General features: G+C 37.5%; 1 protein-coding gene and 1 long non-coding RNA gene across 4 annotated transcripts; both read right to left on the reverse strand.

The window, feature by feature from the left end:
* Positions 1 to 755: 755 nt before the first annotated feature.
* Positions 756 to 22,090, reverse strand: PPP1R42 (protein phosphatase 1 regulatory subunit 42). Of its 3 annotated transcripts, none has more exons than XM_053991686.1 (9): positions 21,930 to 22,090; positions 20,527 to 20,737; positions 19,158 to 19,324; positions 18,582 to 18,720; positions 15,844 to 15,960; positions 10,690 to 10,807; positions 9,293 to 9,421; positions 7,868 to 8,019; positions 756 to 893 (listed from the first exon to the last, which is right to left on the reverse strand). In XM_053991686.1, the coding sequence occupies exons 2-9, from the start codon at positions 20,653 to 20,655 to the stop codon at positions 849 to 851; spliced, it is 996 nt and encodes a 331-aa protein (XP_053847661.1). In that variant the 5' UTR covers positions 20,656 to 20,737; positions 21,930 to 22,090; the 3' UTR covers positions 756 to 848. The 3 variants fall into 3 exon arrangements, with proteins under 3 accessions (XP_053847661.1, XP_053847653.1, XP_053847642.1); XM_053991678.1 differs by having other exon boundaries at positions 21,876 to 22,090; XM_053991667.1 differs by lacking the exons at positions 20,527 to 20,737; positions 21,930 to 22,090 and adding an exon at positions 20,317 to 20,476 and having other exon boundaries at positions 19,158 to 19,344.
* A 2,818-nt stretch (positions 22,091 to 24,908) lies between these two features.
* Positions 24,909 to 25,754, reverse strand: LOC128812841 (uncharacterized). The gene is made up of 2 exons (XR_008438848.1): positions 25,505 to 25,754; positions 24,909 to 25,427 (listed from the first exon to the last, which is right to left on the reverse strand). It is a non-coding gene; the product is annotated as an uncharacterized LOC128812841 (long non-coding RNA).
* Positions 25,755 to 26,971: the final 1,217 nt, after the last annotated feature.

Genomic DNA, 26,971 nt, shown 5'->3' on the forward strand with positions numbered 1-26,971 from the left:
AGTCAGCACAGATATCATTAATCTTCTCATGCCCCCTCTGCTAACTGTTCCACATTATTAACTAGAACTTGGAAAAATACAAATGATGGAAATTATTTTTTAGGACTACAGATTTTCTCAAAAATAATGTGCTAATAGCTTATTTCTGTTTGAAAGGAGGCTGTAGACAGGTGAGGGCTGTTTTTTTCTCTGAAGTAACAAGAGACAGTACAAGAGGAAATGGCCTGAAATTGCACCAGGGAGGGTTTAGATTGCCTGTTGAGAAAAAATTCTTTGTTGGATGGGTGGTCAAGCATTGGAACAGGCTGTCCAGGGAAATGGTGGAATTACCATCCCTGGAAGTGTTAAAAAATGTGTAGATGTGTGGTTTGGTGTTCACCACACCATGGTTTAGTGGTGAAAATGACAGTGTTTACAGTTGGACTGCATGATCTTAGAGGTCTTTTTCAACCTTAATGACTCCATGACTCTACTGTGAACACACCTCCTCACAACTGCTGAGTACCATATAGGGAAGGGAGCAGCCGCTAGGTAAGGCACTGGCTAAAACCAGTCCATTTCTTGAGGAAGCTTAAGAATTAGGCAACCACTTTAACCTAGCATGTGCTGATGTTTTTACATGCTTTTGAGACAAAGCATTGCTTCTAAATAGATAGGCAGTCCTCTTATTTTTCCCAATGTTCTTAGAAAGCAGTGTTAAGTTCAACATCCTGAATTTTGTCTGGTTTTGAGATTAAAAAGACATAGACAACATATCCAAAGGGACACCAGTATCTTTCTTTGTAAGTTTCAGGGAGAAAAAGAAAATCAATAATGGCCGAATCTTCACATCCTGTAACTTCTGGCTTTTAGAATTCAAACAATTCTGTTGCTACTTCAGATTCCTCCTCAACCTACATCAGAGAGATCAGAGGGGACAGGTGAGATCTTCATGTCACAACCACACGAAAAGCACCTATTGCTCCCATTGTCATTAACACTTTCTGGGAGCACTCAACATTTCTATAAAAATTATAAGCAGTATTATCAAGTGCTGCTGATTAGCAAAAAAAGATCTTTAACTATTGTAAGATTATTGGCTGTTGCAGTGAAAGTCCTTTTGTTTTTCTTCTCAGTGCCAAACCTGGAACCAGAATATCCTGAACTGACAGGATCTGTCTATTTGGGTATTGTACATCCCTTTATTACAAAAAAGACTTTTTCCGTGGACAAAAATGGTATTAACATTTTTTTCCTACATAAATGTGTATCAAATACTTTTAATTTTCAAGTCCTGCAAGAAAAAAAATCTTATTAACAATCAAAGCAATTTCTCATATAAATGAAATCAAATAAGAGTCAGTATTTTATTCCAAAACATTTTCCTACAAACTATGTGTAACTGATTATACCCAACTTTACTGGACATGTAATCAGTGGTTACTATGGCAGTCTAACATATTAACTCTCCAAGAAAGGAAGAGCTTATTGATTCAAAACTCTTTTTGATTTGAAGTATTAGTCTATTACATGGATCATTTCGCAGCTGGCTTGAATTTATCTTGGTTTTGATGCAGCAATTAATTCTGCTCAGAATTAAGAGAACAGAATGATGTAGTCAGTCATTTCTGTAGTGTCTGGTTACAGTGTAGTTTGATTGAAGAGGTAAGGTTCAAATACAACTTTTTTAACAGGGAATTCCTAGAATTCTTCAAGGCCAAGTGGCTTTAAAAAAAAATCACTGGTTTTTTTTTTTCCTAGCAAAGTAAAAAGTAAAAAGTATTGTTTCCAGTTACAATATATAGCATTTATAATTTTGTGACTGTAAATAATCAGGTTCACATAATTAATCATTTTACCTCAGAGCTCTGTTAGTCAGGAGAGCTACTCTGCCCACCACACTGAGATAAAAACCAAGAAAATCAGGGAAGAGAGCCTTTCAGTTGCACTTAAATTTTACCAGTTACACTCTGAATACAATCACATACTGTCCCATATTAACAGATCACACATGAATCCTCATCCTGAAAAATCAATGGGCACATCTTGAACACTGACAGCTTTCTGGCTGTTTTTCCCCCTGTCTATCTCAGAACTTTTGAACTGTATGGCTTTTAAAACTGTATCACAGGCAGTGCTGTGTACTGCTTTATACCTGCATATAGAAAGAAATAATACAGCATTAGAAAAAATAGGATTTTTTCATCAGCTATTAATTAAAAGTTCAAATATGAGCTTTAGATCAGTAACTCAAACACTGTATGTTTATATGTGTTCTGATTATGGTAATAGCATTATCAAGGGAAGGCATTTGGGCAGTGATGTCAAATTTTTTTCCTTTTGGTACTTCTAACACACCAACAGTACTGTGTAAACTCTAAAAGCATTGGAATCTTTACTAGTATGGCCTGGTCTCACACCTCTTATGTCCTAGGAACAGTTTTTGGTGGGGGGAAATTCTACCAACAGTAGATGATGACTGATTTAGGAACCACTAAGGTAAATCTGACATATCCAAGTCTTTGAACTGGATGGGATACATCCCAAATGTTGGAAGTGAATTCCAGGAGGTATAGTTGCTACTAAGGAATTAGTGGTTGCAGTGCTGTCCTCCAAAATGTAGTAGCTCATCTTGCTGGATGAGGGCACAGTGACTGTGTTTTCACCACAGGTTTGTAAAAGCAGCTGCTTTCAACTTTTCAGAGAAGGGAGTGTGCCTACATAATGTGTGACCAGATACAGGAAGGCAAATATTGAAAGAGTGTTTATAAAATTGCAGTAAATTAGATTATTGGAACTGACTGCAACAGAACTATACTGAAATTACAGAATTTATTTATATATTCCTATTCAAGCAACACTCTTTATTTTAACCTCAAATTACTTTTTCCAACTCCCATGCAGTTATGTATTTAAAAACCTAAAAATACAGCATTACTTCTTTGACAGTTTTCTAATTAGATTCATATTTGTGTTATTAAAGTGATATTTATGATTTTATCAGTCAGTTACACAATAAAAATGTGCAATGCTAATACAGCAGACCAAAAATGTTATGAAGTTTTGAGGTTTTATCTCAACAGTATTCTAAAAGTACTGACAACAAAGATTTAAGGATAGGAAAAAAATAAATACTGCATACTGAATGTTTCATTTATCTAATAACTATTAAGGTGAACATGTAACACCTGAAAAATAGCTAGGCAAAGATCTGAGTTTGCTTTTTGTTTACCATCCTAAAATAGTATTTCATTCCTGATACAGTTTTGATGAACCCATTTACAAGATGCAACTCACACTAACATCACTAAGTAGTCCCCTCTCATTCTGCATTCTGTTTAAAATGTTACTGACTTACAGTTGGACTCAACGATCCCCCAACCTAAAGCATTCTAAATACTCATGTATTTTATGTAGAAGGTTTCAGACAGTCTGGGTTTCAATGTTCTTGAGAGCATCTGACAACCTGCAGCCCCAGATGTGCCCCGGTAGGTTGCTGACCACCTATTGGCTGACAAGTCACATGTGCAATTTGGTCTTCTAAACGTCTAGGAAACAGTCCCTATCTCCTGGAAGAGGGAGCAGACTATTGCAAGCAAATGTGCTCCTGCCAGATTGCCCATCAAGAATGTGTCTATGCTCTATCTGGTCAGCCAGACACGTAGGAGTATGCATAGTCCAGCTGGCAATCTGCTCACCAGCAAATGTGCTTTCTGTCTGGTTTGAAAAAAAATGTAATCTTTTCAAGGGCACAGGGGGTCTATCAGTGCACGTGTTCTGCCAGCGTGGCTTAGATCCTTACTCCTCCTCAGCTTTGGACACAGGCAGCAGCACAGAGAACTGGAGTGGGGAGGCAGGGCACAGGCAAAAAGGAATGCCTTTTATCACTGCCTGTAGGACGCTGGATGACATGGCAGTGTTAAGTACTACAGATTTGGCATATAGTAGACCTACTTCTTCTTGTTTTTTTTTTAATTGCCACTACTGAAAGAAGTTTAGACAGAAGACAATGCTATTGTTTGTGTCTTGTATGTTTGTGATGACAGTTATATTTTTCCTTCTGAACAGAGTATGAAGGATCATGGGGAGAATCATCCAGCACCACATTCAGCAAGGCTGTAAACATGGATACCAAAAATACCACTAGGCTGAAGATTACCATATTATTAATTACGTCTCTGCAAAAAAGGAACCAACCACTAAAACTGGCTGAATTGACTGCTGAGACTTTACATGGGCAACAGTAACCAGAAACTTCTAATACGTGACCTTCATTCAAATGGCTCTGTTTCAGCAACCCTATTTAATTTCAGAACTTCACTTTATCTCTTTAACTCTTTACATTTTATCTAGCATTGTGGTAACTCCTTTCATATCCTATGTCATGGCCGAATAATTCAACGGCAAGTAAATTCCTTACATTTCTCTTCCACAGCCTTCAGCACTAAATGCTGATTGATACTTTGTAGACCTCACTAAGAAGGTGTTTACATTTTTCCTTCAACACCATCACCGAGGAAAGGCAGTGAGACGGGCTGCTGGAAAAGGCATTCCATTTCTGTTCTAAGCATGCTCTCGGCTCTGGCAAAGTGCTCCAGCTGGTATCTCTAAGTATTTAATGCACTTAATTCTGAATACCTTTGGAGTGCTTGTAAGTTCTTTGCTGCTAAAACCAACTCAAGGGTGCACGGCTAAAACTGCCCTGGTTTATACCTTATATCTGTGTTTCTCCTTCTCCTGCAGCTAAGACTGAGGATATTTTTTATTTTTGAATTTTCAGATGTTTCCTGAAATTGATATTCAGTAAGCAAACAAGAATTAGGTAACCCAGAGGTAATGTATTTCTCCACCTCCCTCTCAAATAAGAGAGGTATATTCTGTAATTCTGTGAAGTGTGTGATTGCAAAGCTTATGTTTTGGGTATACATCATTATAGTCTCAGTATCATTTTGCCCCAAAACCCTGTCATATAATAAGCCATAATAATTCCATTTATTATAATGTCAGTTAGATTCATATAAACAAAAGCCCAATATACATGCAGAACATGCACATTCCTACCTGTTATCAAATATACATTATCCTGTGTAGATTTCAGACCATACACATCACTGCAACTCAGGGCATTGATAAATATTTAATTAATTAAATACAATGTTCATACAAGCATCTGCCTAAGAAGAGGGAGAACTAACATTGTTCACTGCAAGTTCCTTCCTTTTGGACTGGAACTGGAAATATACGTGATGTGCATGGTGGCAGCAGAGTGGCTTATGATTAGTTGGCACAATCCAGAGTATTTATTACATGCTGACTGTATAATTGAAAGATATTTCCACATTGCTAATCCCATAACATACAATGGAGGGACAAAAGGTGACTTTCCCACCACGTTCTGAATTGCTACAAATACCTACAATATTTAATTCCATGAGTAAGGCAATGTGGGCAGAAACTGCTGGTTACAGATTAAGTTTACAACATCAAAATTTCAACAACTTCCCTACTTAGGGAACATTAATAATGGTGTATCCCATTGGAAGGTATTAGGTATCTTTAAAATAGTTAAGTGATTTGGTTTCTTTTAATTACTTCCTGCCAATATCCATAATTTTCCATGAATGTTCAAAACAAACTTAAAATTCAATATAAAATGGCTATTGTTTTTATATAATCAAAAAAAGATTAATGACATATTTTAGTAATCTAGCAATAAGTGGCTTTTTTCATTGTTCAAGCCGCATGCAATCCTCAGTGGATCTTAGATGTATGTTAGAAAGGTATTTAATGCCTATTTTTCAGTTTCCAAGGTCAAACATCACCTAGTATGTATAGGGAAAGAGGAAACATCTGTTGGAATAATTTATTTGACTAACACAGAGGTTAGGATTAAAACCTACTAATTTCTTTGGTCCTATAATGAATTTCAATTAAACAATACAGGTTGGAAAACTGAAACTTTTTCAGTTTGAAAAAGTTTCCTTCCCTTACTTGTAGGTACATTAATGTATATCCCTAATTAGTGGATCTGGCAAGGGAATACTATGATTTGTCATTTTTTTTTTTATCTGTATAAGCTCTGAGAACGAATATTTCTATTTTTTGAAGTTTTGGGTTTTTTTTTTCCCAATAAATGTTCTAAAGAATTCACAAAACTTTAACTCCCAAGACTCTTTGGTTTCCATGGAATTTCTCTACTAGCAATATTGGAATACATCTCAGGATCAGTGATTACACATGAAATTGTAATGTACAGCAACCTTCAGCATCTAAGATAAAAGTTTTTAGAAAATGTTACAAGTTTTTAGAAAATATTAAATGCATGTCATCTGACTGCAGTTTCTTCTAACCTTTCTGTGCAATCAGACTAAAATCTACTAGATTAACAGTAAAAAAATCACTTGAATTGTTTAATTTACAAATGTAAATTAATAAAAATATAGACATTTTATTTCAACCAAGTGTGGAAGGTGCTCTCTTTGCCTTTCCTGCGTCAAAAGGGATTTCAACAGAGCTGTAATTGTATTCCAGATTTTTAAAACTGAGAAAATATTTTGCTAAGCAAAGAAGCTCAACAATTGGACAACTTTTTACCATTGTAAAGCAGATTCAGAATGCTTTGTCTCAAAGGGAATAGCAGAAGGTCTTACAGCAGAAAGGATATTGTACACGCATGTTCCATTCTTTTTTAGGACTAAGGGGAATGGTAAATGCAAAGCACAGTTTTAGTCAGCCTGGCCCAAAAGACAGATGGTAATAGAGATGACATGCAAGCTGACAGAACACTAAGCATGTGGACAAACCCATCTTACAATAGAATTAAAAAAACCCCAAATCTTATATGGCATGAGTATTAGTCTGTATGCCTCTAAATTTCAGAAGCCTGTACTATTCACTGGGAAATAATAGGGTACTACTATAGTAGTAGTAACAGTATTACTTTTTATAATAATGAGTACATTGTTCCTGCAGTTCTTGCTTTTAACTGCTCCACTGCTTTCTGCAGTGAAAAAAAAAAAAGAAAAAAAGCTCAATAACAGGCACATATATGACAAATTCAGTTTCTTTTTTAGGCCAGAATATATCCATTGTCATGTGATGAACAAAAACTATTATCTGAAAGAGAGCAGCTTTGTGATTTGCAATTCTTCCTTCTCAACAGAAAAGCAGCTATTTTTAATCAGAACAAATAATCAGAAGAAACAAAACTCATAGAATGGAAAGTGGTAAGTTGTCAAAAATAAAATAGCATTAAATGTTGCTCAGTTAAATTGTCAAACATACTGTTAAATTCTAACTTGATGGTAAAATAGAATACTACATATATTAATTTAATTACAAAAAAAAATACCTGTGTTAGTTGCATGTACTTATTTATTTTATCGACAGCATTGTATAAATGATGGAGTTTTTTTTGTTGGCTAGTTCAGCTGATAAGTAATAAAACTGTTAGGTTAAAAATAGCATTAAAAATCTGGGAGGAGTGATATTAGGTCCCAAATATTTAACCATACTATCGCCACAGGTGAAACTGGAGCATGGTTGTTAGAAGTAAGCTGTAATGATGAAAACTGATTGTTTCTCCTTCTCCAGATGATTCTGTGCACTGCATCACCCTTCACCAGTGGTCCTCACACTTTAGCTTACTCCTGAGACTTCAACATTATTTTACCTTTGTGGAAAATGATTACAATTAAATGCATATGACAGAAACTAGTAATATTAAAGTTACTACTATTAGCTAGTCCACTGATTTGTAACCAGAAACTGAAACCTATTATCCTGCCTTTCAAAGAAATAAAGACAATAAATATAACATGGTTAAAAAAAATTATTTCTGACAAGCAATAACCAACATAACTAAAAGGAAGTCATTTGAGAAACACACCTGAGTTTTCATCTGACTTCTTCTTTCACGGATTCTTGGCAGAGGTTTTCTTTCAAATTTCTGCTTGTGAGCCAAATCTAAAAAATCTGTTGTTTCTTTCACAGAGTGACCAGGGTGAAAAGGAACTGTCAAATAAGGAGTTTCAGAGTCAGCTGCAGAAAACAAAAAGAAAAAAAGATTAATTCAGTATCCCAAGTCAAACCATATGTATTTAATATTCTGTGTGATAGATCACATGTTTCAATATATCTTGTTACAGAAAACAGTGTAATGATCCTTAAGGTAAAATACCTCAAATTTGATAATTGAGAATGGAAAACTTTGAATGGAGTTATGGAAGGTACTGCAAACACTGATGAAGGTGAATATTAGAACAGGTATTCCCATTCAGGTAGAGTTATTTGAAAGGGAGTAAATTCAATTACATAGCACCTTCTTATATCAGTAGTTATTCATAAGACCATTTCAAAACCATTGCCATTTACATATGGCTTCCAACTATTTTAGGGCTGGTGCTGGCAGGCAGAGCATCAGTATTCATGTCTTCAAAAATAACATATTAATTTATCTCCCAAAAGCAACAGTGTTAGTGTTGCATCCTGGGATTGGGTTTTAGGTGTTCTTATTTGTGTTAGCTAGCCAAGTCCTGTGTACCCCTGTGCTTCTCCCGCATGTTAGTGCCCCAATTTTATTTTATAAATATGGTAATTCAAACAATTTTGAATAATTTCAAGTTAAATGTCTGTATCCAAGTCCTGCAAGATGGCAAGACATACTGTTAAGTCATTTATACTTTAACCTGCAGTCAACTCTGTAACAAGCACTACCTTCACACCATTTTTAAAAAACTTCAAAGTTGTATTTCAGGTTTTGCTTGAGTTTCAAAACTAATTTTTTTTCCCATTTGAGGAACAGGTTGCCTTTAAACCTCAAAAAAGGCTTTTTTACCTCCCAGACATTTTTTTTTCTTTACAAGTTTAAAACTTGGACTTCTGCTAGACATGTATCTTGCAAAGGCCTTTAAAAGGACTGACAATATGCAGAGATCAAATAAGTATCAACAAATAGATTTTAAAAGCATGATATATTTCGTGCATTTTTATTCTAGAATGCCCAACATTTTTAAAATATGGAAGTAAATGTGAGTATTTACACAATCAAAATGCACAAGCTACCCCTTTCCATAATTCTGGGAGATTGGGATGTGAGGAAAAAAACAATATATGAACTAGTGCTAAAATTAAATTTTATAAAAAAATTTTCAATAAATTTTATATTTGTAAAGCTCAAATCTACTCAAGTCTTTTGGACTCATCATTGGTACAAATGTCTTACAAACAATTCTTAGTATATTTATTTTTAGCTGTTATTTTATGATTTCTGTAAGTTTTAAATAAGCATGAAGTAATTGATTAGTTTGCTCACAAAATTCTACATAGGCTGCATGTTCATCAGTCATTCTTTCATTGCTTTTTTTCCTGGCAGCTCTGGAGGCTTTCCAATTCATTAAGAAACGTCTTTCCATTTCATGAATTTCTTTCCCATCCAGTGATTCTGCAAAAGAGAACATTTTCTGTGATACAAAGTGAACTAAAGGACTATACAAAGTTGTAGGTAAGGTGTATTGGCTCTGTATTAATCCTCTTCAAGCCTTTTTTTCTTTTTCTAGTATCTTGCTAAAGAAAAGAATACCCAGTAAAGACCGATAATCATATTCAAGCTGCAAGAGAGAGTTAACATGTCTTAATTACAAAAAAAAAAAAAAAAAACCTACAGTTTTTATAAGTTTCAAGGGAAATACACATATTTCACATTTGGTTAACATGCAAGACTTTCTATAATGTTCTGCAGAAAAGTTATGCTCTTACACAGGATACAGATACAGAAATCCAGGTGGAGAGGGAAACTGCACGTCTTAGCAATCAAGAAATTCTACTGATCATGGAGACAGTCACACAGATTCCCCTCTCTAAGGTTAAATTTACTCACTTAGGTGCCATAAACCTTATACTCTATGATTCATTGGTTGCATCTGCATTTTGAGCCAGCCCAAATGAAATACCTCATGTGGTCACAAATTTAGATTGCATTAGAACTGTCCTGAGGCACTTCTGTTTTCATTGTGCAGATAGGCTTTTTCTAAATGGCCAGTATTTTGTGCTCTGAGAAAAACCAAGTTCTGTAATTATAACTTTAAAATAATTGCCACCTTTATCCAAAAAAGTAAAAAATTAGCAGATTTTTAAACTTATTTATACAGTATAAATATTTAGATACAGAAGAATCAGTTTCTTCCTTTCAGGGTAAAATTTTATGCAAAATAATAATATAAACTGCACCATAATGGTTAAGATTAACAAATACACTCACAACATAAGTATGAACTGCATATAAGTTTAAGGATGAATGTTATATGACAAATTCAAATTCTCACAGATGTGAGATCTGCACAACTACCACTGTACAACCAAAACACTTTAGCAGCTACTACAAATTGATAGGGGAATAGATGAAACAGATCTTTGAAAATCAGTTTCACAACATCTGGAATATGAACACAAAAAACTGTCTTGTAACAATCTCACCAATCATCTATTATAAAACAAATAATTACTACTACTAATACCAAAAGCCAAACAAGATGGCTTATGAAGCTGATTACATAAGCAGTTTTAGCTTTCTACATAAATTAAAAATTCATGATTTGTCATAAATATCTATAGCCGTGTTTACATGCATAGCACTACTCCAGAAAAATTAATTTTTCAGTTGTTTCCTAAAAGAGTGGGGGTTATGGGTGGGCTATTGATTTAATTTTTTACCTAAAGTCAGTGACTGTATTATAATCCTATCCTTGTACTTTGGTTTTTGGCAGATGGGGTTTCCTGTAAGATCTATTCTGCGTAGCTTTGTCCATTTTTTTAATACAGCCTCCAAATCCTGCAATTGAAACAACAACAGAACATTGTGATTATGTTTCCCCCTCCAGAGTAAAATTCAACAGTAATGTGATTTGTTCAGCAAGGCCCAAATCCTGCACACAGAAATAACTTCAATTAGACTATTCACATGTATTATGCACATTAAGAATGTGCATTTTCAAACAGAGTAGTCCACAGCATCCCCTGAATATATCAAAATTGCACAGAAGAAACAGTGACGTTGGATTATGCTGCATTTTTAAGGATACAGTAAAGCCAGCTATGGAAAATTACCACTTCAATCCCACTGATAAGCACCCAAAACCCAGGAACTACCAATGAAAAAATTTGTATTATACACAATGTCTGTTAATGCATCCCCAAGGTCTTACAGAGCCCTTAAGAGTATCAGTGTGTGGAAGAATAAATACTTTATCCAGATATAGTACAGACTAAAAAAAAAAAAAGCTAAAAATCATGCAATTCACAGTGGACTGCCTCTCTCTTTATATATATGTAGAACTGTATTTTACAGGAGAAACAGTAATGCCCCCCTACCTAACTGTGGGTGGTCAGTTACAGTACTGGCCTACACAGAGAAATTAGTGAAATATACCTTTCTCCATCTCTGTTTCTGTCTGGTTACCCAGGGGCAGTATGACCTAGATGAAACTACTCTGCCTTTCAGATACAATAAATTCAAGTTGAAAACATGCAAAGTTTATCAGATTGGTCCTTTCTACTCAGACACCTTACTTTCTGAAATACTTTCTTTCCAAAATTTCATTTAACTCTCGTTCTTGACAGGTTTTCCTTGTATGTGTGAAAAGCTTAAGGAGGGATTCAAGACAATAGGTATAAATAGGAGAGAGGATTTATGTTGTACTGTTGTAATAATTTGGAAAATTCTACTGATCATGCTGTGATGGATTCTAAACCGCAGAGTGTGTAAAACTTTGTAGCTTGATGCCAACAATGAAGCCTCTGGCAATGTATATATCTCTTAGCTCCTTCAAATTTAGAAAATTGCTTGGGTAACACAAGCAGGAGAATTCTGCTTTTGCTGGCTCATCTCCCTTGGTAGAAAATCCTCTTGGAAATATTCTATCGGTTATATAATACATGTTTAGAAAAATTGTCTGGAAGAGAAAGTGGCAGCACAGCCTCATACCTCCAAACCATATAATTTTTGGTCTATCTATGATGATGGTGATATCATCTATTGCTATTCAGTGATAAAAATGTATTTTTAGAAAACTAGAGAGCAAAAGTCTGGTTCTGTGAGCATCAAAACTGATAAAAAATGCAAGAAACTCTGAGGACTAGTCCATATGAAGAAATGTTAATAATTCTCGTAATGTTAATTCAGCAAAGCTTAATCAGTATGTATCAGGATAGAAACGTGATAACCCCCATAGCTGAGGTGCTAATCACAAACAGGACTTTAGGGGCAAAATATTTTAGGCTAGACTTACTAAAAAAAAATAATTTAGCAAGTATATTTATTTATCCTAAGCATTCAGATACTATCATTGAAGTCTGTAATGTGTTCTAGATTTCATTAGAAAGAATTTTTCCAAGTAATAGTTTTGCAACACAAAGTTGTCTATTACTGAAACAAAATGTATACAGTTTAACTTTGATGAATGTATACAGAGTCCTGTAGATTTTTGTTAGCTGTTACTTACTTGATAAATGACCCAGAACATGCTTACTCCAGTGTATGTTTATCTAAGAGCACACTAATCCTGTGCTGAAATATGATTACCCTTTCGATACGCTCTAGTTGTTCATTGCCTTCCTGTCTCTAATAAAGTGCTTTCACTTCCCAGCCTTTCAATAAGCTGTACTAAAGGGACCAGACACTCTTTTGGGCAGGCTCCGTTTGATAAATGATCATGTCATGCTATCACTTTGAGGTCTGCTACAAAATACTGACGAGCAAATTATATTCCATCGGGGAGGGTGGGGAGGGGGAAGGGCAAGTGCCTGAGTAGGCAGCTGTAGTGCTGGCAATAACTTTCTTACCAATTAACAGTGGCCATTTAAGAATTGGTATTTGACCAGTGTGCTCCAGTTTTTATTGGAATCGTCTAATCCAACAGCCCCAGCTACATCTACAGACAGCCATTTGTCACCAGTTTGATTACCTGTCATAATCTATTTGAGAAAATCTATAATTTTTCTCTTGTTCCTGACTCAATTCTAAAGCGAATGAATTCATCTTTTGTGATATCCTCTTGTCATAATCAATACTGGGCAGAGGTTGAATAAATTAAAGACTTGGGAAATACAGATTTTTCCAGGTATTTCTAGCTATATTTTTTTCTATCTATCCAAAGACTCACATAACTCATAATATTTCCAAAACTAACAAACGTAATAAATAAATTATATTCTGACTTTTTGTAAAAAGGAATAGTTGTGGGGTTTTTTTTAATAGACATAGTGTTTTAAACATTTTCCTTAATTCCAGCCCAAGTACACTGCAGTCTAGAAGACCTTGTGATCCTGACTAAAGCAAACCAGAACCTCAATACAATGAATAAATGAAGTAGCAAGCAATAGAAAACAAAGAAAAGCCAATTCTATTAAAATAAATTATATTCTTGATAACTGACCTGAGACATACTATTTGCATGTGGTAGCTAGTCATAGTTATTTTGCATGAATTCAGAAAAATTACTTGATTTTCATCTGTCTGCTTTTCAGACTGCATTATATAAACTTCAGTCGAGTGAAACAAGGTCATATGCCTTGATGTCTGTTAATTATGCTAACAAAGCCCTGTATTAGCCATGACCTTAAGTGCTTGAATTTATTGAATTTATTAGTCCTAATTTTCAACTATGCTGAAATCAAAGTGGCATAGGTAAGAAAGCAAAAGAATATGGGTTTTCATAATGAAATGAAAAAACCGAGAGAAATGTTTAAATATAAAATAATTATACTAAGTACACAAAAGTAAGAAAAGTCTACATAAGGTTGTATTTCATGCATTTCTTATGCCCTTCATACTTTCCTCATTCTTAAAGGTTCCATGTTATTCCTGCAGTTCTCCAGACCTGCTCAGACACAGGTAGCTCCTCTACAGCTTCTCTTCCCACCAGGTGAAGCACAGCTGGGTACAGGGCACTCCAACACTTCCCTGTCACGTGGCACTGCCACAATCTTTGGTCAATGCCAGACATTCCTGGGAAAGTTCTTGATGGCAGTGATGGCAAAGCAAGAATGGGAAAACAGGGGATATAGTGCTTTTGGCATGAAAAAGAAGTATGCATCAGAGTTTTGATAATAGAGGGGCAAAAGGGAGGAGAAGGGAGGCAGCTCATGTGGGAATGAAAGAGCCTTTGCTGCACGTAACAAGTTCAGCCAGCAGAACCAGTTAAGGGTATAGAACTGTATACCCCTAAAATCCTTGCAGCTTTCACAACTGTAGAATAATGTATGCCATGCAATCATGAAATTCAGGGGTGCAAAAAAAAAAAAAAAGAAATATACTCAAAACTTCCCTCAGCTATTTCTTTAAACAGTCAGTGGCTGTATAAGATTGTTCTCCTGATAGATGTCCACTGTGAGCTAAAGCCTCTTACATGGAGTTACAACTGACTTTTTAAAAAATACTTTTCATGGCTTAATGCTTTTTTCATCAGTTTGGTTTTTATTTATTTAAGAATTTATATTAGTGATAAGTAGAGCCTACCAAAATGTAATCCCTTAAAACTCAGTAATTGTAGCTGGAAAGTTGGATATCCACCTGCATTACACTGTATATTAAACACATTTGATATATTCATTAACTTTACAGGTCTGCAAAGATATGAATAGAAACACCCTGTTCCATATATTTCAAAACTTGGAGATTGTTTAGAAAACACACAGAACAGCCGCTTTCAAAACATACTGGAGCTTAATACGAGTGTAATGGATAGCAAATTCAAATGTTACTTGTATAATTTTTCAACAGTTGTGACTATATAACATAGAAATCTTCAGGTCTGACTGGTTTGGGTAAATGTAATTCTGGTTTTCCTGATGATTCAATAATGAAATTTAATAAAGAATAAATAATATATACACAGATACTGAATAATGCAGTCATTTTGTGCTCTCCTTATTCTGTTTCAGATGATATTGGCTTTTCCTCGAAGATACTGAAAATGCTGTCCCCAAACTGGCATCCTCATTCTTAAAATTAATTGGTTTTTTGGCTATGACAATTTTCTTTTAAGATCATCACAAAAAAAGTATATTTTATTTATAAGCCAATGTACACTTTTTTGTAATATGTTTTATTCAGAAATTGATTCCTTTTAAAAAGGGAAGATATGGGGATATTGCCTATTTGAAAAAAGCTTTTTGCTATTTTGATGTAACCAACATATTCAATGTGAATTTAATTATTCAGCAAAAGCCTACATGAATTGTATTTTGATGTAAATTCAATCACAACTGCCAGCCATGACTTGAGGTACAAAGCATTAATAGTTCTGTAGTAAAAAAGTAGGGTATCATTCAGCATTTTTTAATATTATAGTGTAAAAAAAATGAAGAGTCCAAATAGAGTAAATTCATCTAGATAACTGATAGGTTATGCATACAAAATACTGCAATCTCCTCATTAGTAAAGAGAATTGCCAAATTCTCTCAACAATCTGTTAAAAAATGTTGTGTTCTCAGAAGTAATAAGAATAGTTATTTTAATAATTACTAACCAATGAAAGTTAAGTTTACTAAGAAAATAAAATGTTTATGCAAACCAGAAAAGGGAGAGTTTATTTCAAGCAAGACTTTGTCTTGGTGATTTGGGTTACTATTTAAGCCAATTAATTTAACTATTAATTAATAAAATTATAAATTTTTACATCCTAGGTAAATACTTCTCCATTTTTAGTCTTAGGAAGATTTTTATATGAGAAAAGACAGCATCCTTGACAAGCAGATTTAGTAACTGCAGAAGTAAAATTTCTTTTTAGTTATATATTTAGCGGTGAAGATGAATGTGACTAATTCCTGAACACCCATACTTAATATAACACATATTTACTTTAATACCTTCATATGTTTAAGTCGATTGTCGACTGCTTTAAGATAAGAAAGATTTTCCAAAACTGCCAGTTCTTCTAATTCATCAATGTTGTTATTGCTGATATTCAACACAGACAAAGATTTCTGAAGAAAGAAAAGCAGAAGAAGAATTTTTTTTTCATGCCATGTATGAGTAAAGTTGTAAATTATTACAGAAAATTATCTTAAAAGATGAACAAACATATGAAGAAGAAACATGCAAACACCACCTCCACATACCATACAGATTGTTTTATGTTGGTGTTCCACCTTGTCCTAAAATGCAATTTATTTTAGTTTTGAAGTGAAACCAAATTCTCAATTATTTCAGAAATTCTTAGTAAATACAGAATTTTTGAGTTTTTTAAAACAAGTTCAAATCCTTTACAGAGTTCTGCAAGTGCTATGAACTCTACTTTTGAAGTATGAAACATACATTGAAACTGACTGCCTTTTTATAGAATAATAGAATGGTTTGGGCTGAAAGGCACCTTAAAGATCGTCTATTTCCAGCCCCCTGCCATGAGCAGGGACACCTTCCACTAGTCCAGGTTGTTCAGAGCTCCATCCAACCTGGCCTTGAACACTTCCAAGGATGGGGCAGCCACAACTTCTCTGTGTAATCTGTTCCAGTGTCTTACCACACACACAAGCAGAGAAATTCTTCCTAATAGCTAATCTAAACCTGCCCTTGATCAGTTTTAGGCCATTACCCCGTGTCCTGTCACAACACATCCTTGTTAAAAGTGCCTTTCCAGCTTTCTTATAAGCCCCCTTTAGGTACTAGAATGCTGATATAGGGTGTCCTTGGAACCTTCTCTTCTCCAGGCTGAAAAACCCCAACTCCCTCAGCCTGTTTTCATAGGAGAGGTGCTCCAGCCCTCTGATCCTCTCTGTGGCCCTCTCTGGACTTGCTCCAGCAGGTCCATGTTCTTCTTATACTGTGGGCCCCAAGACTGCATCTGAACTGCAGAGCTGAAGCCCATATGTGCTACCCACATAGTCTCATTTAACAGCTGCCTTACACTACTTTTCTCTCAGGCTTGATCCTACAAACCTCTTGGTATCCATACCTCTGATCCTTACCCCTTCTCTGGAACAGTACTGAGCCACATATTGCACTTTGCCATTTGAAACAGACAATAGTTACAGAGACCTTTACATTTTAGACAAAAATCTAAATGTCTTTCAGGTGTTTATCTTGGGAAATACTAATGTAGTTTCACATAAAAGGAAAAAGTTTATAACTCTAGAAAATGACAAGGGGCTCCTAATCCAGTGAGTTTAGAATTATACAAAGTATAAGACTTACCATTATTTGGAAAAATCTCTATTTCAGCAGTTTATACAGGAAACCTGACCCCCTTCAAAAATTTGACCAAGACCTACATTGCAGACAGAAATTACCAGTATCATCCTGATAAACACACTTCATAAACTTAATCTTCTTGGTCAGATTCATGACATTGTGATCATCAAAACATTTGCCTGTGGTACACGCAGAGATATATGGCCTCATGATTTTATCTCTGACACCATTAAAACAGACAGAAATATATTAAGAAGTAAAAAGTGATGCCTTAAAAAGGCTCCAAACACTTAGCACTTAAAGGATAAAAGAGAATATTTTATTTAACCTCCACAAAGATGTTACAGCATCAAGAATGCAAAGCTGTTTCATAGAAAACAACAACAACAACAACAAAAATACCACATGAAAAGGCCTTAAATAAAAGCCACAAAGAACAAAATCTAGACCAGGCTGCTGAAAAACATGGAAGAATTTATTATACGTTATTATCCTGGGAAGGTTACAGCTGTAAAACTTCCCTTTACTTTGATAATTTCTCCAATATAGAAGGAACAAAGTACACATGCTCTCACAGTAATGACTCATTTCTATTAAAGAAAGACATGAATACGTGTCTTGGATTACATAATCTCAAAACAGGAAAAAAATAGAGCTAGGTCAAATATTTTTGATATACATGTGAACAAAAGAATTCACTTTTTAGTGAGTTCTTCGACTTCACAAAAAAAGGCTCATCAAGCCCTGACTACACTACAGGAGATACGGCAAGAGGAGTTTTTATAGTACAGAACTATATCCATTAGCAAATAAATTCTACTTTTTAACCTCTTCAACTATATGTTTTATGAGCAATTAACACGTTGAAAGACAATTTCAAAGAGATTTCCTGAAGTCTTGACATAACACAACATAGAAGAACTGCAGAACTAACACTGAATGCTTTTGATTGTGTTGTTCTTAATAACCAGGAAGAAAAATCTGTTTGTGCCTTTTTTTTTCCATTCCATTTTTCTACAGAAATACAAAAGGCAATAAATAAACAACTATAACAATCAAATCACTGAAATATCAACAAACGAATTCACTACAAATGAAACAGACTAAGAAAACTAAGTGATAATTTCCACCCCCCTTTTTAGTTTATTCACATTCTCTTGGTATAGGGCATCCACATATTTCCTTAATTCCTCTCTCTCTTGATTCGCATTTTCATCCTTCATAATGAAAAAAAATTGAAGTAGAATTTGCTGGACACCTTATAAGTGAATTAGAGTGGGAGTCTCTTGGTAGAATTTGAAATAATGCCATCAATTGGCAAAGGAGGAAAACACAGAGTGATCAACTCCTAACAATTTCTTCTAAAAATACTGATCTCCTGATAATTGGCTCATTGTAATTCTCAAAATATACTTACTGCCAGGGAGTTAAGAGATACTGGATCAAACAAAAGCTTTTCACCAAGAGGGAGATGCTGACTTTCAATATGTAGCTCCCTCAGTTCTCCTACTTTATCCAAACCCTCTACTACAGTGATATAGTTGCCTCCTAAATACCTACAGAATAGAACACAAAATAGATTTAATATCCTTTGAAAGTAAGAGCAAACACAAGGCTTCAATATACAGAGAAAAATATTTTCCAAGCACTATTGAATAATACTTGGAAATTATGATAAAGTAAATAATCTAGCATACAAGTAGAATATACACTTAACTGATTAAAGCAATTTTTTCCAGTTTTATCTACTGCTATTATTATCAATATTACTAGACTGAAAAAATAAAATCATTTATATGGAAATATATATGTCAAGATGATATGTCATTACTTTTATCAAAGAACATCTCTTAAAAAAATAAGCAATTACTTCTATTTGAAAAGCAAAATTTAAGAGATTAAAGGACTTTAATGGCTACATAATTTTAAAAAATTCTTAAGTGTCATAACTATTCTTTTTACTAGTAAAATAAATACATTATTTTCAACTTACAGTTTTTCAAGTTTTTTCAGCAATGAGAGATTTTCTATACTTGAAATACGATTGTTCTGAAGGTAAAGGTGTGTTATATTTGAAGCAAAGTCCAAGTTCTGGATTTGGTTGATTTGGTTATCATATAAATACAGAACTCTCAGATTTTTACAGAAAGTGAGGTCACCCTGAAATAAACAATCACATGCTACTTAACATTCAGTCACTGCCTGCTTCTGGAAGCTATTGATTGTTCTTATATTTAAGTTCTGATGCATGATTTATAAATTTTCACCTTTAGTAAACATTTTGTAAATCTATTTTTCCTAGAAAAACAGAGTTACTATATATTGTCAGTTATCTACAGATTAAAGACTGAAATCTGTCATTACTATTTTGCCATACAGAATCTGAGGACTACAAGCGTCACCAGCAAATACAGCAGATCCAGAGTGACTTCATTCCATTCCCTTCCCTGTCTCCATCAGATGGATTTCAGAAAAGCACAATTTTTTGTGTAGTTGTCTCCATTAAACTGCACTGATGTAATTGGAAACCAGTTCTTGGCAAAGAATTATTGGTTTTTACAAAACCTTGCACTTCAATCTATTTTAATATATTTCTGAACTCAAGTTTGCACTCAGATGTTGAGTTTCTTTGAACATATTCCTATGAAACAACTAAAAGACCACTCCTCATGAAGATTTCTGTAAAACTTTGCTGTGGCAGCTGATGAAGCAGAGCCCATCAAATGGACTGATCCAGTTACTAACTCACTATGGCTGTGCATAGGAGTGGGCTGAATAAACCCATTTATTTGCAGGATCTGTTCACATAGAACAAGTGATTTCTTCTTGACTGAAATCACGCTTTTAGAGCAGAAATTCACCACATTCAACAATGCAGTTGTTCAGGGCTCAGCAGTTTCCAAATTTACTCACTATCTTCAGGGGATCTGAATTAACTCAGAACTTATTGAAACTTGTATACATTTCCTATTATTAAACTCAGAGGAAGAAGGACTGGGTTAAGTTTGCAGGCTTAGTCTTTGAAAACGAAAAAGCTCATGGATTATTTTTTACACGAGTAAACCCCAGGGAGCAATTAAAAAAAAATATGTATATTTTTAACCTGGCTAATTTGAAAAAGCCACTACAGCAGTCCAAATTTGTTAACTCACTCGGGTTATTTCCTGTTCTTGAATTCTCCTTTCCTTTCTCAGACTTCCTCTGAAATTTAAGGAATAAATCACAGATAGATTGTGAGTTAATAAATTTGTAAAACTTGGCTTTCCTTGTTTGTCTCTCCAACAATGAACACCTCATCATAACAGTAACTACAAAACATTAGAGTAGCCAGTTGAAAAGGAATAATAAAAAACAAATCTTACAATTGAATCTATATTTTTATCTGACAAATTCAGATGAGTTAATTTTTGCACATATTGTCCAAAATCCTCTTCACTACGATTCTTGTGACCGGCATTTTTAGCAATTAGGTCCATTGTTAGTTGAACCATGGTTCTGTAATAGGTTGAGCTGCTCTACTGCTTCTTTTAATACTGTATTCCACGTGCTCTTCTAAGTAGTATTATAGAATGCCTTAGAAACAAAAAGGAAAATGTTATACTACTTGTACCCCATATCTTCAACAAAACTGCATGTATACTTCAAATCTGACATATCCTCACCAATGTCCTTTTCATTTACAGTGATACTACGTTGCTTATAAAATCCTACCCCTTTTATTGCTGATATTTTATCAAGTTTTTGGTGTACTAATAAATATTTAAAATATTTTTTCTATTTGATTTGTTGATTCAGTTTGCTTAAGAATATTATATCCTAGTTTTTAGCACAATGCTCCACAGCAGGCATAATTCTCACACATAGTCGCTAGCTAATGGAAGCTTATGGTTATAAATTAGAAAATACAGGAGACTCTATAACAGGTTTTACAGGCTGTGAGAGGTGGTATCAAGCTACAGGACTCTTTTATATCTGTGTAGCACTTTTGTCATGCACACAATTGCATGTTCTGCACAGTCAAGAACTGTGAGATTTCCCCACTAAGGCATATTATAGAGGCTCTCACAATACCTACTTTTTTTTCCAAACTCTGGCTCACATAAGTGAGCTTATAAATGACAGAATGGGGGAGAGGGAAGAAGGCAAGCGGCTAATCTTGAATGGGATGCATAAATGATCTGAGGATAAAGATACCCTAATGGATATAACTTAATGACTCAGAACAGAAAGGTCTCCTATTTAGCCAGTACATATACCAATGTATATTATGTATTATAGCTTATACACAAAAGCCCCACATTAGTGTATCAGAACAACTGAGGAGACGGCAGAAAGCATCCCAGTGCTAAACCTCGCACCGAGAATCCTTCCTGCCAGCATTACAATTAGGAGAAATTGAAGAAAAGCCAAGATCGAGGCTGTGAAGGCAGAAGAAACTTCCTTTCTGAGCAAACAAATCTGAAGCTCAGTAGCTGTCCTTTATCCATACGGGATTTGCTTTTAACTTTTATTTTAAAAAGTGGGGATGAAGAAGAGCTGAAAGGACATTGTGGGTTGCCCGTTTTACTACTGTGAGTTTCTTACTTTTTATATAAAAAACACCTTTCAGAGCCCCTTCTCAGACCTTCTTCCAAAGGCTTATTCTTCCAGCAGAACAAGCGAGGGAAAGCCGGGCAGTTCTCCCTCCCGCGATCCCCCAGCTCCTTCCTACCTACAGCCGTGCGATTTCACACCGCCCTCCCCGTCCCGTGGCCCCGCCACCCACCGCCTCCCAGCACGGCCGGTGGGAAGGCGGCTCTGAAGGCGGGCACGGGCCGGGATCCGCTCCAGGCGCCTTCCCGGGAGGAAGCGCCCCCGGCCCGGCTCCGCTCTCCCCTCAGCTCCCGGCCCGCGCGCGCCGCCGGCCCCTGGTTGCCGCGGCAACCGCACGCCAACCGCCGAGGGGCGGGGCGCTCCGCTGCCGGCTGCGGCGTGCGCCCCTCGGACCAATCAGCGCCCAGGAAAGGGGGATGGGCGGGGCTTTATTGCTCACGCGCAGCAATGCTCCCGAGGCGGCTTGGCGCGGGCCGGCCTCGCTGGCGGCCATCTTGAGGGAGGCGGGGAATATCCCGAGGCTGAAGGGACCCGCCGGGGTCATCGGGTGCAGCTGCTGCACGGGGCACCTCAAAAGTTACACCATACGCCTGAGTGCATTGCTGTCATGCTTTTCGAACTCTTGTTAGGCTTGGTGTTGTGACCACTTCCCGAGAGAGCCTGTTCCAGGGCCCAGCAGCCCTCTGGTTGCAAAACCTTTTTCTAATAACCGACCTAAACCTCTTCTGACACAACTTCAGGCCATTCCTTCGAGTCCTGTCACTGGACGCCACAGAGGAGAGATCAGTACACTGACCTTGCATGTTCCCTCATGAGGAAATTGTATACTGCAACGAGGTCTCCCCTCAGTGTCCTCCAAGCTGAACAGAAAAGGTGACCTCAGCAGCTCCTCATTCAGCTTCTGCTCCAGGCCCTTCACTATCCTCCCTGCCCTCCTTTGGACCCTCTGTAGTAGCTTGGTGTCATTTTTATATTGTGGTGCCCAAAACTGTACACAGGACTGTTGCAAAATGTGCATTATGTAAAAACTTTTTAAAGGATGTTATTTCATATTCAGTCTTTGTATACTTTCAAGTCCAATCAACAAGGGAGGTTTAACTTGTGAAACAGCAGCTAACAAGCAAACTCTAAGTAATATCTGTGATATCTATGATGTCTAGAAGAACAAATTGCTTGCTTGTAGAATTACCTTGTTAAAGTTTAGGGGTTTACATGCTTCAGTGATCTGAGACCGAGGGGGAGGTTAACAAAGCTTGGGAGAAAGGATCCTGACTGATACTGGACACAAAGAATGCAGAATTTATGACCTACAAAGACATCTGGTAGAACTCTGAAGATAAGGCAATAACTAATAAAGTCAACTCAGCAACTGTGCTGAAATCAGCTCCAGCTGAGTGAAAGGCAATTCCAGCAGGGGGAGATCTGCAACTTCCAACTCAGAGACCACTGACCCAAAAGAAGAGAAAGATTGGGATTGTGGACTGATTAGCATAAGAAGCAAGAGAATTGTTAGCCAGTAGTAGAATATTAATTCATAAGAAAACTATGTAACTATTAGCCAATGAATACTAATTCCTTTACCTGCTAAACTTTATAAATTGTAAAATGTTTTGGTAGTCCATGTGCTTGATTTGTGGAATTCCACCAGGTGCCCAGGCTTGTGCAATTTGAAATAAATAATCAATGTCCCTGTCAACTGTGTTATTATTGACTTGTTGCACACTGGGTAATAAATACAATTTTTGCGGACAACAGTACTCAAGGTGTGGCTGCCCCAGTGCAGCACAGAGCAGGACAATCTCCTCCCTGGCCTGATGCTGTGCCTCATGCACACCAGGACAGGGGCTGGCCATCCTGGCTGCCAGGGCACTGCTGACTCACATTCAGCTTCCTTCGACCAGGATCCTCAGGTCCCTTTCTGTGGCATTGCTTTCCAGCCTCTCATTCCCAGTCTGTACGTACATCCAGGGTAGCCCCATCCCAGGTGTAGAATCTAGACCTTGCCCTTGTTAAACTCCCTATTGTTGGTGATTGCCCAGCTCTCTAATTTGTCCCAGAAGAAATCTTTGAAACCTGATAATGCAAATGGACTTTCAACAACATCCCCCACACTGCCCACCTCTACAAAGAGCTCTTTGTCTTATTAATGTCTTAATGAGGCTATGTGTTTTTAAATCTTGTTAACCAGCAGTTTTTCTGTTTGGTGTTGCCTCTTCTTCCTCCATGCCAGGCTTTTTTGTGAGCATAGACTACTGGCAAAATCAAGATCATATGGTTCCTTTCCCTCGTGCTTGAATTGGAGAAGCTAATCATTTTATAAATGGAGTGAATACGGTATTTGACAGCAAAGTTCTACAAAAAAACATGTTAGCAAATGTTTCATGATTTTTTTTTTTTTTAATGGTGAAACATTATTCCAATTTGGGTTGGTTGGTTGTTGGTTTGTTTTGTTTAATCAATTATATCACACTTTTTAGTGCATTTACAAAAGTCAACTAATTAGTTGCTGATGACACAGAAGTGGGAGATACTGGGCTGATACTGCAGTGGGTTGTGCTGCCATGAGGAAGGACTTCAGCTGGCTGGAGAAATGAGCCAAGGGGAGCCCAAAAATGGTCACCAAGGGAAAGTGCAGAGCCTGGCCCATGGGGAGGAACAGCCCATGGGCCTTTGCACCAGCAAAGACCAGCTGGAAAGCAGCTTGGCAGAAAATGACATGGAGGTGGACACCAAACTGTCCAATGTAGCAGCAAGGAAAGCAAACGGTATCCTGGACTGCCTTAGAGGAATATTGCCAATTGTAGAAGATCCGGCCTTTTTTATTCAGCGCTGGTGAGGCCACACCTGGAGTGCTGGTGTCCAGCTCTGAGCTCTTTAGTACAAGAGAGACAGGGACATATCAGAAAGAGACCAGCTAATGGCTGTTGAGAGGATGAAGGGACTCTTCCTTCTTAAAAGAGAAGCATCTCTCTTAAGGAGTAGTTGAGTGAGCTGGGACTGTCCAGTCTGGAAAAGAGAAGGCTCAGGTGTTTGCATCTAATGAAACTGAAATTATGACTTCATTTCTCTTATAGGAAAAATGACACAAAATGTTGTTAGGAACAAACGTGTTTTATTGTATAAAATATGTCTTGGAAATAACTTGTTCCAATTAATTTCAATTTAGGTTTTATGTTTTCAAAGGTAGAAAATACAAGATTCTCAAAAACATGGAGCAGAGCAAATAGGGGAATGGGGGTTCTGGAGAATGTCACTCCTTCCTGCTTAGGGGAAGACTCTATACCCTGTTGCCTCTTCCAGCATGGACTTCCCGTGGAGTCAAAGCCTCCTTCAGGCATATCCACAGGCTGCAGGTGTCTGTCTGCTCCACCACGGACTTCCATGGGCTGCAGGGCCACATCTTGACTCACCATGGTCTTTACTATGGACTGCAGGGGAATCTTTGCCCTGCTGCCTGGAGCCCCTCCTCCGCCTACTCCCCCTCCTTCTCTGATGTGGAGGTCTGCAGTGTTGTTTCTCTTCCATATTCTCACTTCTATTTCCTAGCTGCTGGTGTTGCACAAGTTTTTTTCCCCCTTCTTAAATATGTTTTCCTGAGGTGCTACTACCATCACTGATGGGCTTGGCCTTGCCAGTGGTGGGTCTGTCTTGGAGCTGGCTGGCATTGCCTCTATCAGACATGAAGGGAACTTCTAGCAGCTTCTTACCTAGGATGAAGAAGCCACCCTTCTATCCTACCCCTGTTACCTGTCCTGCCAAGTGGGTCTGTCCTTTGAGGCTGTCAAGGCTCTGGCTGCCAGGGACAGCTGTGAGCTGCAGAGCGAGGGTAGGGCTGGGAGTGTCTGTGATGGGCTTTGGCCCTATGACATCCTAGGGGATGGGTCACAATGGGGCTTCTTTTCAGGGCCTGGGCCAGAGGTAAGTACATGACGGGAGGCTGGGCTGGGTGAGACCTGGGACAGAAATGTGGATTCTCACCCTGCATCAAGAACCCAAGCCCCTGCCAGCAGCCTCACCCCTTCTTCTTTCCTTCTCCTTCTCCCCTTCTCCCATCTCCATGCAGCTCCTATACCTGCTCCCCGCTCCTTCCCAGACCCGCTTGACCCTTTCTTTCTCTCCTTATCCAGGCCATGGCTGCCCGAGTGTTCTTTAAAGTGGTACGAAACATCATCATCCAGCACCCGCAGATGGTCAGTAGGGATCTGGATGAGGCCACACGTGAACGCATGCGGCAGCGTGAAGAAATGCTGAGACAGGAGATGACTCGGCTGCTGCAGGAACTGGAGCAGGATGACATGGCCCAGAGACACCCGCTCTTCACTGCCATGCTGCAGTGGCGGAGCTGGGCTCTAGCCGTTGTTGTGCTTTTGGGGCTGTGGTGGTGGCTCCGATATTTGAGAAATCATCATAGAATTGTAGAATCCTAGAATGGTTCAGTTGAAGTGACCTTAAAGATGCATTTAACTATCATTTCATTCTAACTCCCCTTCCATGGGCAGGGACACCTTCCCTTAGAGTAGACCAGGTTAATGTCCCATCCAGTATGGCCTTGAACACTTCCAGGGGATGAGGCATCCATAACTTCTCTGGGCAACCATTAACCACTATTCCACTACCTCACCACCCTCACAAAGAATTTCTTCCTAATGGCTAATCCAAAGCTACCCTCCTTCAGCTTAAAGCCATTCCCCTCTTGTCCTAACACAGCATGCCCTTGTAAAAAGTTCATCTCTGTTCTTCTTGTAGGCCTGTTTAGGTAGTGGGAGGGTGCTGTAAAGTCTCCCTGGAGCCTCTCCAGGTTGAACAACCCCAGCTCTCTCAACCTGACTTCATAGGAGAGGTGCTCCAGCCCTGTAATCAACTTAGTGGCCCTCCTCTGAACACATTCCAACACGTCCATGCCTTTCTTGTTTTAGGGGCCCCAGACCTGGACATAAGTACTCCAGATGGGGTCTCATGAGAGTGGAATAGAGAGGAAGAACCACCTCCCTCGACCTGTTGGCCACACTTATCTTGATGAGAGTCCAGGACACAGTTGGGCTTTCTGGGCTGTGAGTGGACACTGCTGAGACATGTCAGGCTACTTGTCCTTTCTCAGCCCAGCCCATACTTGTGCTTGGGATTGCTTTTACCTGGGTGCAGGACCTTGCACCTGGCCTTGTTGAGCTTCAGAAAGTGTGCATGGGCCCACCTCTGAGGCCTGTCAAGGTCCCT

The sequence above is a fragment of the Vidua macroura genome, chromosome 1 (genome assembly GCF_024509145.1).
Source record: "Vidua macroura isolate BioBank_ID:100142 chromosome 1, ASM2450914v1, whole genome shotgun sequence".
NCBI classification, from domain to species: Eukaryota; Metazoa; Chordata; class Aves; order Passeriformes; family Viduidae; genus Vidua; species Vidua macroura.

Coding starts and splice junctions, on each gene's coding strand:
- PPP1R42 (XM_053991667.1), bottom strand. CDS start 20,464: ATGATGAGGTGTTCATTGTTGGAGAGACAAACAAGGAAAGCCAAGTTT. Junction 15,961..18,581: donor TATCTCTTAACTCCCTGGCA/GTAAGTATATTT, acceptor TTCTTTCTTCAG/AAATCTTTGTCTGTGTTGAA. Junction 9,422..10,689: donor AATACAGTCACTGACTTTAG/GTAAAAAATTAA, acceptor TCTCTTTTGCAG/AATCACTGGATGGGAAAGAA.